The sequence below is a fragment of the Barbus barbus genome (genome assembly GCF_936440315.1).
Source record: "Barbus barbus genome assembly, chromosome: 36".
NCBI lineage: Eukaryota > Metazoa > Chordata > Actinopteri > Cypriniformes > Cyprinidae > Barbus > Barbus barbus.
Window position 1 is genome coordinate 2,298,338 of NC_136714.1, and position 16,121 is coordinate 2,314,458.

The window sequence follows — 16,121 nt, forward strand, 5'->3', positions numbered from 1 at the left end:
CTAACCCTAATTAGGGTTAGAATATACAGAGACTAATGAGTTCAGCTATGAAAATGCTAAATTGTGTCTTTAAGGGGTAATGTTAAGGTGTAGTAATTGTAATTAGCTTTTAGACGCGAATATTAGAAGGCCATTATATAAAATATGAGGGGTATGTGGTCTTTCTATTATTATTTTAACAATAAGGTTAGTGCTGTAGGAATTACAGTAAAATATAAAAAAATAAAATAAACAGTCTGTGTGAGTGAACATGAAAAAGTGTATTCTGTTAATATTTAATTGTATTTTCAAGGCTTCCTTTAAGGCCTGTTCATCCTATAAATATTGTGTTCTGTCTTTCCTTCACTGAGTATTGACAACTGAGTAGGCCTATTAAAAGGCAATATTTTGTTTATTATGTAAAGATTACATTTATTTGTTTATTTAGTTTATTTAATGAAAGCTCGGTCCACAGATTCCAGTTTTGTCTATTTTAGTGTTTAGAGACCTACTGGACAAATGCAAAGACTTCTGCTCATTTGAGAGCGATTTTTTATTTTCTGTCACACTTTAATGTTTCAGATCATCAAACAAATTTAAATATTAATCAAAGATAACACACGTAAACACAACATGCAGTTTTTGAATTAAGGGTTTTTTTTAATGAAGGGAAAACTAAATCCAAACCCACATGGCCCTGTGTGAAAAAGTGTTAAAACGTAACTGTGGTTTATCACACCTGAGTTCAGTTTCTCTAGCCACACCCAGGCCTGATTACTGCCACACCTGTTCACAATCAAGAAATCACTTAAATAGCACCTGCCTGACAAAGTGAAGTAGACCAAAAGATCCTCAAAAGCTACACATCATGTTGAGATCCAAAGAAAGTCAGGAACAAATGAGAAAGAAAGTAATTGAGATCTATCAGTCTGGAAAAGGTTATAAAGCCATTTCTAAAGCTTTGGGACTCCAGCGAACTACAGTGAGAGCCGTTATCCACAAATGGAGAAAACATGGAACCGTGGTGAACCTTCCCAGGAGTGGCCGGCCGACCAAAATTACCCCAAGAGCACAGCAATGACTCATCCAAGAGGTCACAAAAGACCCCACAACAACATCTAAAGAACTGCAGGCCTCACTTGCCTCAGTTAAGGTCAGTGTTCATGACTCCACCATAAGAAAGAGACGGGGCAAAAATGGCCTGCATGGCAGAGTCCCAAGACGAAAACCACTGCTGAGCAAAAAGAACATAAAGACTCGTCTCAGTTTTGCCAGAAAACATCTTGATGATCCCCAAGACTTTTGGGAAAATACTCTGTGGACTGACGAGACAAAAGTTTACATTTTTGGAAGGTGTGTGTCCCATTACATCTGGCGTAAAAGTAACACAGCATTTCAGAAGAAGAACATCATATCAACAGTAAAATATGGTGGTGGTAGTGTGATGGTCTGGGGCTGTTTTGCTGCTTCAGGACCTGGAAGACTTGCTGTGATAAATGGAAACATGACTTCAGCTGTCTACCAAAAAATCCCGAAGGACAATGTCCGGCCATCTGTTCAAGACCTCAAGCTGAAGCGAACTTGGGTTCTGCAGCAGGACAATGATCCAAAACACACCAGCAAATCCACCTCTGAATGGCTGAAGAAAAACAAAATGAAGACTTTGGAGTGGCCTAGTCAAAGTCCTGACCTGAATCCTATTGAGATGCTGTGGCATGACCTTAAAAAGGCGGTTCATGCTCGAAAACCCTCCAATGTGGCTGAACTACAACAATTCTGCCAAGACGAGTGGGCCAAAACTCCTCCACAGCGCTGTAACCGACTCATTGCATGTTATCACAAACGCTTGATTGCAGTTGTTGCTGCTAAGGGTGGCCCAACCAGTTATTAGGTTTAGGGGGCAAGCACTTTTTCACACAGGGCCATGTGAGTTTGGATTTTGTTTTCCCTTCATAATAAAAAAAAAACTTCATTCAAAAACTGCATGTTGTGTTATTTATCTTTGATTAATATTGAAATTAGTTTGATCTAAAACATTAAAGTGTGACAAACATGCAAAAAAATCAGGAAGGGGGCCAACACTTTTTCACACCACTGTATAATGCATTAGAAACACATCAACTTTGTGCAGCTATTTTTATTGACCTTGCTAAAGCTTTCGATACAGTTGATCATTCTATTTCATTATCCAGATTACGTAGTATTGGTGTGTCTAATTCAACTCTATCTTGGTTTTCTAACTATTTATTTAACAGATCCCAATATGTAAAGACTGACCAACAATTATCCGTACCATTAACTATTAATAAAGGGATCCCTCAGGGCTCTGTGTTAGCATCAACCCTGTTCTCAATCTACATTAATAATATTTCTCAAATTATCTGTGGTCAGAAAACCTATATTCATCTATATGCGGATGATACTATTCTTTATGTTGTGGGATCATATGAAGTTTTAAAACAAGCACAAGATAGTTTTAATAAAATTCAAGAGGCTTTTAATAACTTGAATCTAGTTTTAAATAGCACAAAAACAAAAGTAATGTGGTTTGGGAAAAAACAACAAAAAAATAAAGACATAACTCCGGATGGGGCAATAATTGAGGTAGTATCTTCATATAAATATCTTGGAATCTGGCTTGATAGATCTATTTTCATTTACTACCCACATAACTAATCTCCAGAAGAAAGTTAAATCTAGACTTAGTTTTTTGTTTCAAAATAGATCTGTGTTTACCACATCAGCCAAGAAACATCTTGTTGAAACTACTATTATGCCCTTGTTCGATTACGGTGATGTGATATATAGAAATGCACGTAAAGGCGTTCTGGAGAAACTAGATGTGTTGTATCATGCAGCATATAGATTGATTACTAATGGACCTAACAGAACGCATCATTGTGAATTATACTCCCTTTTAAATTGGAGGGAAACTCACTGGTATATTTTTTATTTACAAAGTCTTGCTGGGTTTATTACCTGAATATCTTCAAAAGTTGTTGAAACCTCATTTTAATACATATACAACTAGATCATCGAATTATATTTCCTTGGCTATTCCTAGAAAGAAAACTACTTATGGTCGTTCTGCTTTTGAATTTGTTGCCCCTAATGATTGGAATATGCTACAAAAGTTATTGAAATTAGAGACAAATATTCCAGTGTGTGCATTTAAAAAATTACTAGTGAGTGCTTTGACCTCCACCTGTAAATGTTTTAACTGAGATTTGAAACCTTTTTTTTTTTTTTTTATTATGTATTGTGATATATGTTTGTATGTCTCAGGAGATATTAATTCTCCTGACAGGCTGTTATTGTAAATAAGAACTTGTTCTTAATGAACTTGCCTGGTTACATAAAGGTTAAATGAAAATGAAATGGATCTGTAATGCTTTTTTATTTTATATATATATATATGTGGTAGGCTACATTTAATGGTAATTTTAAAATAAGTAAAAAGTAATCGAAAAAGTCATCATAAATTACTTAAAACGAGTAACCTACTAACTACAATTTTTATTGTTGTGGGATCATGTCATCTGTAATCAGAATAAAGATCAGGGTTGCCAGGTTTTCACAACAAAACCCTCCCAGTTTTAAAGGACACACCCGCGGCAACAGTGTTGCAGTAGCTCAGTTCCGCGGGAAAACAGCGGACTTGGCAACACCGTTTTATTATCAGTGTTAATTGTTATTTAACCCGCTTCTTTAATCTCTATGGTCTGTGTCAAAACTATAATCAGAAATGGGCTACCAATTATTAATGGTGACAGGAGGAGCTTTCAGTGCAAATAAAGTATACTGCAGGCATGCATGCAAGTTAAAGTAATAAAAATAAAACATAGCCTAACACTAATAATAAAGAGAATAGACAGTAAATAAAAATAATCATTATTGGTCCCACTTTCAAACTTTTTCTGTCAAAGAAAAGCACAGGGTGCCTTAACTGGTTGTAAAAACCTGCTATATGGATGAAACTGAAGGAGGAGGAGAGAAGACGTGGTCTGTATCTGTGCTGGAAGCTTTATCTGTGCTGGACTGGACTCAGGCGGATCTGTATTGGTTGAAGGAAGTGATTCTGCTGTAGCTGACATCCTTTATTTGATATGAGAGAGGACCGTAGGCATAAAATCATAACATGGCATCAGAAAAACGTAAGTACACATATACTGCTTTTGAAAAAAAATGTGCATATTAAAGACTGAGCATGCATTTAGTCAGTGATACCAAATATCTGACTTTCACGTCAAAAGCTTGCACATCAAGTTTTAAATGTATCGTTTGATGTCTATATAAAGGTGCCAAACATCTGTTGTTTCATAGTACAATAAAACCTTGATTTATTAAATTTCACAACAGTGTGACATCAGGTTCAAAGTTCTGATATTTCATTTATAGATGTATAAAATGTATTGGAAAAAAATCTGTTTAATAGCATATGATTGTAATAACTAACATTATATATGCATGTAGTATTATGCAGCTAATTTTTATGAAATGTTTATTACTGATTTATTAATGAAAGCATCATCAGGTTTATGTCTTGAAAATAAAGCCAACTTGTAAATGTGTTTTACTGATTGTTCTGAATGTGAAATAGTGCGCTGATTTTTAGGCTGTCGCTTCATAAGGATGACATGAGTATGAGCTGCAGAAGAAAGCAGCCTGAGCTCTTCAAACCTGAACCCACACGAAAGCTGCAGAAAGACAGTTTGTTTGCTCTTCCAGTCGTCTTTCTGGATGATAGCGAGCATGTTTTTGAAATGGAGGTGAGATAATTCTGCTTGCACCACCACATCTGAGAGTGATTTAAAGACAGCTTTAAAGTCATTTTCTTCACATGTTCAAAAAGCATGCAGGATAACTCCATTATTGCTTCTTATTTTATGCCATATATGCTGAGGGGCATGCATTGCATTTTTTGAGTGGGACGTTGGACAATAAGTCATGCAAGTGTGTGTGTGTGTGTGTCTTTCTGTTGAGTGGTCTAGAATACCAGGACAGTTTGGCTTAAGGGTTTGCAAGAGAAAATATATGTCAGCATCCCAGTTTTTCTGTGTCTGAACAAAAGGCCTTGCCACTCTATATGCTATAAAAATAAAAGCAGAAAGCTTTTATTTTCCTAAATTCTCATTTAACATTGGCTGATAGCACGGATGAGTTTATAATACCAGCATTATCGAGTTCAGAAGTGGCTGCTGTGTTATTCATTCGATATAAAAGCACTTGTTCTTTTATAGCAAAGGGTGCTGGGGAAGGATTTGTTCAGCGCAGTATGTGGACACCTAAAACTTGTGGAAAGGGAATACTTTGGGCTTGAATTTCGACATCATTGTGGCAGTTATGTAAGTTAAATATGTATTTCTTAATGAGACGAGGTATTATAGATGACGCTGTTAATATTTCTTTGAGCTGAAGTAATTTGTGTTCATTTTTTCGTAGGTTTGGTTGGAACTGCTTAAGCCTCTTGCAAAACAGATTAAAAGTAAGTCTGTAAATATTGAAATGGTAAATCATACTCCAAGTATAGTGTAATAGTTGTTTCCAATAATGTTTTGCCAATTGTATATTTATGTTAATTTATTAATTATATGTCATTATACATATATATATAAAGATCCAAAGATCAGCATTTATCTGAAATAAAAAGCTTTTTTAACTTTATACACTATACCATTCAAAAGTGTGGAGTCAGTATTATTATTATTTTTATTTATTTTGGAAAAGAAATGATAGAAATGAATACTTTTATTTAGCAAGGATGGTTTAACGTGATCAAAAGTGATGCTAAAGACATTTATAATATTACAAAAGATTTCTATTTCAGATAAATGCTGTTCTTCTGAACTTTCTATTCATCAAAGAAACCTGGAAAAAACTTTATACTCAGCTGTTTTCAACATCATCATAATAATTATTATTTTTTTTAGTAGCAAATCTGAATATTAGAATGATTTCTGAAAGCTCGTGTGACTGCAGTAATTTACATTTTAAAATATATTCAAATAGAAAACAGTTATTTTAAATAGTGCAAATATTTCAAAATTGTACTGTTTTGCTGTAGGCCTACTTTGGATCAAATAAATCCAGGCTTTCTGAGCAGAAGAGACTTATTTAAAAAACACTAAAAATCTTTTGACTGGTAGTGTATAGGCAACTTTAATTTTTCTCTTATTTCTAGCTTTTAATTGGCTTAGAAATCAGATACACTGCTGGACAATAACCAATAATAATGATTTGTTTATATACTACAAACACTTTTTTTGTCCCATGAGGCAGAATGCTATGTCAATTAGCACTGCATTGGTCATATACTTTATTTTTCTGTGAAAACAGCTGTTTTCATCCATTAGGAATTTCATGGTACACCTTTCTGTGGAGAGCATCCTCCGGCTTCGAGTATGAATGAAACACATGTAATGAGCGTTTAGTGCTCCGTGATGTTCCTCTCGCCTTATTCTGGGTCCGAATAAAACATCAGGTCATGCAACAGACTCTCCTGTCTCTTTGAATTTAAATCTATATTTATTCACACCGGCTCTTGAAAACATTTATGCAAACACATTTGCCCAAATAAGTGCGGGGGACCAATTTACGTGATATTACACGTCTCCCGCGTAATCTACTACGCCCCTGTTCACATTCTTTCTTATTTGAGTGATCCCTTTCTATCTAGCTAGCTAAATATGTTTAACATGTGAATTCTTGCTAAATATGCAGTTATATTACGGGTCGTTGGCATGAATTGTACTCGTGATGGAGTGCTCTTGCATCGAGTGAAAACCACGACGCTCCGACTTTTACAAAATCCGCTCCTCGCTCCATTGAAAATCACACCGCTCCGCTCCGTTCACATACTCTGATTGTGAGTAACTGTTGCTGTCATTTATATGTACAAGAAACCTTTGCATGGATCATTTCTGTCGGATTCACACTTATGCAAATCTAATTTGATCTTGCAAATTATTAGATCCTTCTTATGTTAAAATCACCATGAAATCAAAATAGACAATTCTTTTTTTTTACTTTTTTTATAAAATGTTGCAGTGCTAATTAGAAATGATTTCTACATGCATACACTGTATATGCATACATACAGTATGTGTGTGTGTATATACATATAGATAGATAGATAGATTGATATAGATTTGGAGAAATGTAGCATTGCATCTCTGTCTCAGCAATGGATGCTCTGCAGTGAATGGGTGCCGTCAGAATGAGAGTCCAAACAACTGATAAAAACATCACAATAATCCACACCACTCCAGTCCATCAGTTAACATCTTGAGAAGACAAAAGCTGTGTTTGTAAGAAAAAAATATATCCGACCCAATTGCAGAAAGCACTGTGCCTTTATTGAGTTTTTGAGTTAACAGACTCACGAAATCAGAGTTGCATTATGGAAAAGTGTTGTGTTTGCTACATTTGCTAGCCATGCAATGCTTAAAAACACGTGTAAATGGTATTTTGGTATTTATCACCCCTACCCCTCTCTATGAATGAAAACTTTATACCTAATCCGTCTTCTGCGTACTGCTCTCTCCGCCGTAACCTTCTTGCAGCACATCTTCGCAAAATCCTACTCAGTGAATAGATGACTTGTCTCATATGATTCTCATAAGATTCTTCATATTGCATTAGTATCTGATAACACCAAATCAGTACAAGAATAAAAACTGCACAAAATAGCCTGTTTTTGCACTTCCTGCTTTTCCCTGCTTGAGAACGTATGCCCAATTAATGGATGACCTTAGCATACGTGTTTTGTTTTTATAATTTCTGGTTCACTTGCAAAAAGGAACCACACCAAAAAAACAAACAAATCAATATTGTATTTGGTCCAGACCAAAGCAAGTGAACATCAGACGTTCCTGGTGTGAATGAATCCTTAGTTAAAAACATCTTATTGATGGATTTGTTTCTTATAAACACGCAGCTTTTGTCTTCTCAAGATGTTAACTGATGGACTGGAGTGGTGTGGATAATTGTGATGTTTTTATCAGCTGTTTGGACTCTCATTCTGACGGCACCCATTCACTGCAGAGCATCCATTGCTGAGACACTGATGCAGAGACACATTTATACAAACCTGATGAAGAAACAAACTCATGCATCTTGGATGGCCTGAGGGTGATTACTTGGGAATACACTCATAAACGATATTCTCCTCCACTTAAAACAGGAAGAAATGATCTGACTTTCCGCTTCATAGTGAAGTTTTTCCCTCCAGACCCCGGACAACTGCAGAAAGAACTGACCAGGTGCAGCACAGCCCATCACACACTATATCAAACAATACAACAGCACAGAACGGCACAGTGAACATCTCTGGACTCCGTCTCCTACAGGTATCTGTTTGCGCTGCAGATCAAGCAGGATCTGTCTAACGGCAGTCTGACGTGTAACGATAACAGCGCTGCTCTGCTGGTTTCATATCTTCTGCAGGGTATGTAGACATTCCCATGTCGCTTGTGTTTGATGTGAGTGATTCTGCAGCACGACTGAAGTAATGTCTGCGTGTTTCTGCAGCAGAGATTGGTGACTATGTAGAAGAGCCGGACAAGCAGCATTTGGATAACAAGAGGTACATTCCCAACCAGGAGTGCCTCCACAAAAAGATCATGCGTTTCCATAAGAGACACAGGTAATGTTCAATTAATAGTCAGTCATAGTGCTTTGCCGATTTACAAATGACATATACACACATATTTTACTTGAGGTCTACATGTATAATGCATTGTAAAGCAAAGTTAAAATGCTGTATATTCCTTGTTACATCTGAAATTGGTTGTTTATCATGTTTTAATGCACATTTGGTTCTGGAAATATTTTTTTCCATACATTTTTCCTGTTAAAGTCACGAATCAAACCAAATAGCTATGAGTTGAAGCACATGACAGACTGATTTGAAACAAACAAATCATTGAAGACTAACAGAGAAAGGTACAAGACTGCGTACAAAGAAATGAGAATCCAATGAAACATTGCAAATGACAATCTAATTAAAATGGAGAAATATAAAACTATTCATAATTATTTTTATGAAGTTATATGTTTTTTCAAAATATGCATATAATAGGATTCTTCTGACGAATAGTTCAAAATGACAGCATTTATTTAAAGTATTTTGTAATATTATAAATGTAATCACTTTTAATCAAGTTAATGCATTATTTTTTCGTATCCCAAAATTTGAATGGTTTCTGCTAAAAATGTTGGTCATACCTTGGTTTGGGGGCCAATTCTCAGTATCGACTACCATTAACTAATATGTGTTTTATAAGTACTAATAAACAGTCAATAAGCTAGTAATTTGCATGATAATAAGCAACTAGTTAATAGTAACAATCAGTCCCTAAACTAAAGTTGTAAAATATTTAGCAGCAAAAACAGATTTCAACACTGGCAATAAGATATAATGTTTTTGATGATTTATGAAGGATCGTGATCGTGAAAACAGAGAGAATCAGTAAACCGCCCGGATGTGTGTTTTCTCCATGATGTAGAGGTCAGTCCCCATCCGAAGCGGATGGTCAGCTGCTTGAAGTGGCCCGTAAGCTGGACATGTACGGCATCCGGCCTCACGCCGCCAGCGATGGAGAAAACATGAGAATCAATCTGGCCGTCACTCACTCTGGAGTGCTGGTTTTTCAGGTATGGCCTGTATCATTGATAATAAAGCCAGGTCAAGCATTAGCAGTTTTAACATTCAACAAACTGCTATCTTTCCTGTTTTTATTTTAGGGAAATACTAAAATAAACACATTCAGCTGGGCCAATATTCGTAAACTCAGCTTCAAGAGAAAACACTTTTTGATAAAACTTCATGCAACGATTGCGGTAATTATTTTTGTTCATCCTCCAAAAAATGGCATTTCGTAATGGAAAATAGAAAAATATCCATGGCCCTTGTTTATGTAATATGAGCAACAAATAAAAACAAAAATGGCTTTGTCTCATTGTGTCTGTTCAGGCATCTCGTAAGGATACTGTAGAGTTTGCCATGGCCAGTCGAGACGTTTGTAAGGCCTTCTGGAAGATGTGTGTGGAATACCATGCCTTCTTCCGTCTTTCTGAGGAACCGAAGGGCAAGCAAAAATCACTCCTCTACAGCAAAGGATCTTGCTTTAGATACAGGTAGATACTGTCTAAAACAATACAGTACTACAGAATATTGCGCTGGAAAATTCAGAAACAGTGTGAAAATAAATGACGAAATTGGTGTAGAAGAGTACGCAACATTATACTAGCAGTTAAGAGTCATTGCTGGGATTCTGTGCCTTTTGTGTCCCCAGTAAACATCATGATCTTACTGCCTTAAAGGTGCTGTATGTTATTTTATGGCTGTACTGAAGCATAAAAATACCATATGTCTGCAGATATTTAGGAAAATATAAGTTTCTCTGATAAACTATGCTTTGGTCTTTGAAATGTGCATTCCATGTCAGAAAGTCTGGTTTTGTTTTGGACCACCCACTGCAAGTTTACCCAATTTTATTTCAACACTCTGGGTTGCCAGTTGGTGGAAAACTCAGCGTTTTCCAACCATGGAATTCACAAAGTGGGTGCAGATTGCAGATTCTACCAAATAAAAAAAAAAAAGCCTTGGCATCCATCTCTTTGCCTTCCATTGTTAATTGCGCTTTTTCCTGTTGCGTGTCTCCAATCTGGCAACCTGTGTGAGCACAGATGAGGAGGAGGAGTGGGAGAAACAACTCTATAATATTTTATAATAGACTGCAGTTCCCATTTCAACCGCTAGCTGTTAACATTACATACTGCACATATAAAATTCTGAACAATATGAATTTTTAAGCTGTCTATGAGTACGTTTACATGAGTACAGACAATAACATTGTCAAAACAGTTGACTGCGAAAATGGCTATAACGCTGTATTATGCCATTTTGCAAGGAAACACTACGCATCTGCACACATTCCTATAAACTGAACACAATGTGCACGTGCATGACGTCACTGTTTTCACAAATTCACGTTTTTGTCTTTTACATGAAAACAATAACTTTGTTATTTGCACTTTTAAAATCCGTTTTCACAATTTTCCCCATAAAAATGCTGTTGTCATGTACAGTAAATGATGCTAAAACACACAAAAAATTAGTTTTTAGCGTCGTGTAAATGCCCTCTTAGTCATAAATAAAACCATTTGAACTGAAGCATATTAAATAAAAAAATTGCTTGACACATTTTACAGCATTTTAGGCCACAAAATATCACAATTTCCCCATGTATCCCATTTTCATAAATACAACATGTATTGTTTTTCATTTTTCTTCACATCCTTGGGTAAAAGGTGAACCGATCACCTTCATGTGAACCGATCATCTCTTCCTTTTTACTAGTTATTATAGCATGAAATAACCATGAACGAACATCAGAAGGTATTTTACTTCGCAGAAAGACTTAAATGCACACCATTTTTCAAGTTTAAGTCCATGTGCATGACATCAAACACATGCTGCGTGTGCTGAGCAACATTCTATAATATGTCCCTGATGACCACACTGCGCCAAAGCTTGTGGTGCCACAGTGACAAAAGGGGGTCAGGTTAATGTATCCTCACAACACACCATGTGCTGGACACCACAGTACCAGAGACACTTCTGAGACACTAAAACAAGTGGCATACGGGGCTGGCATACAGCAAGATGTGGCGGAATATGTCAGAGCATGTCAGGTTGCTGTCAATTCCGAACAGCAAACCTGAACCACAAAGCCCCACCACATAGTTTCATGTGGTCACATTGGGCAGAGTTCAAGCATAACAGTTCATGTTTTGCAGGCAGGCAAGTGTGGTGGCCTTCTGCAGTATTTAGGTTGACAGTCGTATTGTCTCTGGCCAGTTTGTTGGGGTCTATGGGGCCACACGGTGTGTGCGTCTGCAGTGATTCTCTGGAAGGGTCCAGGCCCACAAAAACAACCAAAACAAACAGAACCTGAAATTAATAAAACAAATCAAAGTTCAAACCTAGAAACGGATAGTTGGAAATCAAGGGCTTACTAGCACCTCTAGGGGCTGTGACAAGGACTGCAGAGCGGGGCTCTCCGGGGTTGTACTGCCTAGGGAGGTGATGAGAGAGATAGCTGGACAGACCAAGCACGCTAAAGCAGAGGCTCTCTAGTCCTCTTCAAGTTTCATATTGAGTGAATGGCTATATCTTAGGTGTTGTTAGGCTTGGTGGTGAGCTGAGGTCACCCGGGTGAACCCCAATGGTTGGGCCATCCCCCTTGACTCTCCCGAGCACGCAACTGCAGGGGCTCCTGATCACTCGCACCCATGGCACCCGGTGGCAACCACTCAAACAGCAAATGACTTTTGGCACAATGTTGCATCACTCAAGTGAGGGAGGGCCAACACTAGCTGGCACAGACAAAATTGGGTTTCGCCCGTGGGTCCCAAGTTACACGGACCGCCCTTTTGGGCCTCGAGCTATGGATGAGCTCCCTATCATGAAAGATATTTTAAAACCTGTGAATGATTTTAGCCAAAAGGCACCGAATATCAGGAATGACCCATAAAGTATGTTACATCTCTGACAAACTATGAGCAGCCCTTTTGATATTTACTTTGAAATATCAGTGCTGCTTGTCTAGGGTTTTCCTTTTATCCATGGATCCCCGTCAGACTGATCAGTATATATATATTTTAAGACTGCAAATGTAATTCAAAATCATCCATTATTTGCCACCAACAGTGGAAGAACTCAAAAGCAGCTTTTGGACTTTGCGAAGAAATCGGAGAAGAACAATTTACCTTTCCAGAGGTGAGAAATGTCTAGAAAGAGTTCAAAACAGCTCATATTTCTGTGAAAGATGCCTGTATCTAAAATATCTGCACCTGTTCTGTTCCCTTCAGGAAGTACGGTAGAGATTACTGTAATTCACGACAGTGCAGATCCTCGCCTGACTTACTGACGGACGTTTCCAAGCAGGTACAGCCAGAATATTTTGAAGCTGGAAAACGTTACATACTTTCTGACATGCTAACTTTATAATAGCTTAGCATGAATGACATGCTTTTAATGATGATCGTTCAGTATGCTAAATTATCTACTTCTCAGAAATGAATGTTTTTGAGACTGGTTGCATTATGTATAGCATGTTACAACAAGAAGTCACAGTGCATTCTTACTATTTTATTTGAAAATATTATTATATTAGTCACTTATACATTATAAATGATACTATTATCATTGATATAGTTGCTGGAGAGCACCCAGAGACTCAGATATTCATTCATCCTTTTTAATTCATTTCAGAAATGAACTGATCTTGAATGTGCACTGAAAAAAAAAAATGTATACTTAGTATTTTGTCTTCTTTTCCAGTACAAATATCTAATCATTCTTGAATCAAGATGCATTTACTTGAGAAGTAAAATGGCTTAATTATTAAGTAATATTAAGTCTTGTTTTCTGAAAAAAATTGATTGATTGTTTTTCTTAAAATTGTTTTGTCTTTGAATTATTTTTCTTACCACACTGGCAGATACTATTCTTGTTTTGAGCAACAAAATTTGTATAGTTTTTTTTCAGAAAACAGTCTTAAGTTATTTTGCTTCTCAAGAAAATGCCTCTCGATTCAAGAATGTATAGATATTTATACTTGAAAAGACAAAAATACTAAGAAAATAGTTTTTTGCAGTTACATAGCTGCACACTAAAGCATTAAACTTGGATTTTTGAAAATATTTTTAAAATCACAATTTCCACCTGATAAAATATTTATACGCTTTGAATAGCTAGAAAAGTATAATTATTATAAAGATGCTCATGGAGTTTTACCATTTTATTAATTTATACGACTTCCTGAGTCTAGATAGAAATCACACTTCTGAATTTTTTTAAAAACAGTAGAAACACTGGTTTAAAGAAAGGAAAACAGTTGTTGAGGAGGTGAATTAAAATAAGAAATTTATGTTTATTTGTTTTAACCCTTAAAGCATCATAATATTGCGAGGGCGTTACTAATGCAGTGTCTGTGGGAGGGACAGTCAATTTGATATCGTTATCTCTCTTGCCAGCCCTTATCAGTCTCTCTCAATTTTTTCCTTTGTTTGAAAGTTATTAAAACTATCGTGGAGTTTTTCTTTTGCTTTTTGAGCAAATGGGAATGCATAAAATATATTTGTGGTACCCACCCATTCACTGCTCTTGAAGGTTACCCAACTACAGTGTTGCCAAGTCTGCTGTTTTCCCGCAGAATTGGGCTACTTTAACACTGTTGCCGTGGGTTGTTTTCGATGTCCGCGGTTTGAAGCGACCCCAATAACCTCATATTTATCCCCTGGAGTGCGCATTTAACGGGAACCCCACCAAAAAACATGTATTTTACACCCGGAATGCGATTTTATTGGGGGACCACCCTCTAAATGCGATTGGGCTAATTTTGAGTTGCAATTGGGCGAGTTTTGTTGTGAAAAGCTGGCAACCCTACCCAACTATGATGACTTCCGCTGCTGAGAAACCCGGAAATGTGAGAAAGGTCCATAACAGAGGTCGTTTGCGTTGACTGGACTGTGTGTGTGTGTGTGTGTGTACTTGTTTATGCTCCATTGTGGGGACCAAATGTCCCCACAAGGATAGTAAAATCTGGAATTTTTGACATTGTGGGGCATTCGGTCCCCACGAGGGACATAAAGGATTAAAAATAGTAAAAGAAAGTGTAACAATGCAAACAGTTTTTCTGTAAGGGGTAGGTTAAGGGTTGGGTTAGGGGATAGAAAATATTGTTTGGTCAGTATAAAAGTAATAGAGGTCTATGGAAAGTCCCCACAACTCGCAGAAACAAACGTGTGTGTGTGTGTGTGTTGCAGGCATACGAGCAGCAGTCGTGTGGTTTTCCTCATGCGGGAAGCAGCATGCGCAGTCAGTCGGCTGTGGAGGTTCTCGTCTCCTCTGAGCTGGTGGATTCTCAGGCATCTTTTCTTCGGCCCTTCGGCTCTGAGGCGGATGCAGGGCCCGGTGCACAGCGGGAGCACAGGGACAAACGGAGAGCCCGGTGCAGCTGCTGCGCTCCACAGCACGGCCGTTTGAACAGACGCCAGCTTGTGCTGCTTTATCCAAACCAGCCTCAGGCCTGCCTGTGCCTGCATCCGCTGATGGCCGTGTGTCCGTCGCTTGCTCTGGATCACTCCTGTGCTCCGGTCCTGCTGCCCTGCTGCAGCCACACGGCGAATCAGACTCCCTCATTCTGCCTTCTGGACGACGCCATGCGCTCCTCCAGCTTCTCCGGAGCCTCGTACGCCCCGCTTGTACGATACGCCGGGATAGGTTGGCCTCCGGTGCTCAGGGCGCCGCCTGGGTTTTACGTGGCGGGCAGCTTTGGAGACCGAGATCAGGAAGAGTTAGGCCACTTCAGTGACGACTGCAGCTATCAAACGGGACTTCCTCGTCGGTCGTACAGCCAGTCCGACGTCAAGCTGTTGTGTCAGCCGACAGAGTTTCGCCCGCTGGGTCACTATCCCCACCTGTCTCGACGGCAAGGCCTCACGCGGCCCACATACCTACCGCTGCATTCGGAGCGACCGACTGACAACAGCAGGTCAGAACTGAGCCACAGCGACTCGGATCCGGACGTGGTGTGTTCCTTCTACTGTCCCGGGATCAGCAGACTGGTGCGCTCCACGCCTCTGGCACGCATGCGAATTTCCTCCGGAAGCTTGCAGCTGGACGAGGAGGAGGAGCATTCGTATAGTAATGAAGGCACATCATCTGCGACAGCTGTTAAAGCCAAAAACAAGTCATAAAAGTCCGAGACACACTGGGGTGCGTTTCCCGTACAACCAATGTAGGGCTGGGCGATATGGGCTTAAAAATATATCACAATATTTCTGGTATTTATTGCGATAAGGATATCAATGACGATAATTCAGGGAATCCTGTTTCTTTACAGAAAATAATGACCTGTCCTATTTTTTACCCAAAATAGGGTGTTGTGAGCATTACCGAGTACACGCATAATGCAATGACTGTTTAATTCATACTGGAGGCCGCAGGGCACCCTTGCGGAGAAACTCCACATATGCATTTCAAAAGTAATTCCACCGACGACGCTCCAGGAAATCCCTAATATGGAAAAATATATCCAGTTATCGCTGAATAAAACGTAAACGGGCTCAGA

At 38.3% G+C, this 16,121-nt stretch overlaps 1 protein-coding gene across 1 annotated transcript; it reads left to right on the plus strand.

Moving 5' to 3' along the window:
• Positions 1-3,946: 3,946 nt before the first annotated feature.
• frmd7 (FERM domain containing 7) lies at positions 3,947-15,747 on the plus strand (the record flags this gene model as incomplete). The annotated part of the gene is made up of 13 exons (XM_079394285.1): positions 3,947-4,035; positions 4,595-4,748; positions 5,220-5,324; positions 5,422-5,464; positions 8,162-8,240; positions 8,328-8,425; positions 8,509-8,623; positions 9,486-9,633; positions 9,724-9,819; positions 9,953-10,116; positions 12,695-12,763; positions 12,856-12,931; positions 14,815-15,747. The coding sequence occupies 13 exons, from the start codon at positions 3,947-3,949 to the stop codon at positions 15,745-15,747; spliced, it is 2,169 nt and encodes a 722-aa protein (XP_079250411.1).
• Between the last annotated feature and the right edge of the window lie 374 nt (positions 15,748-16,121).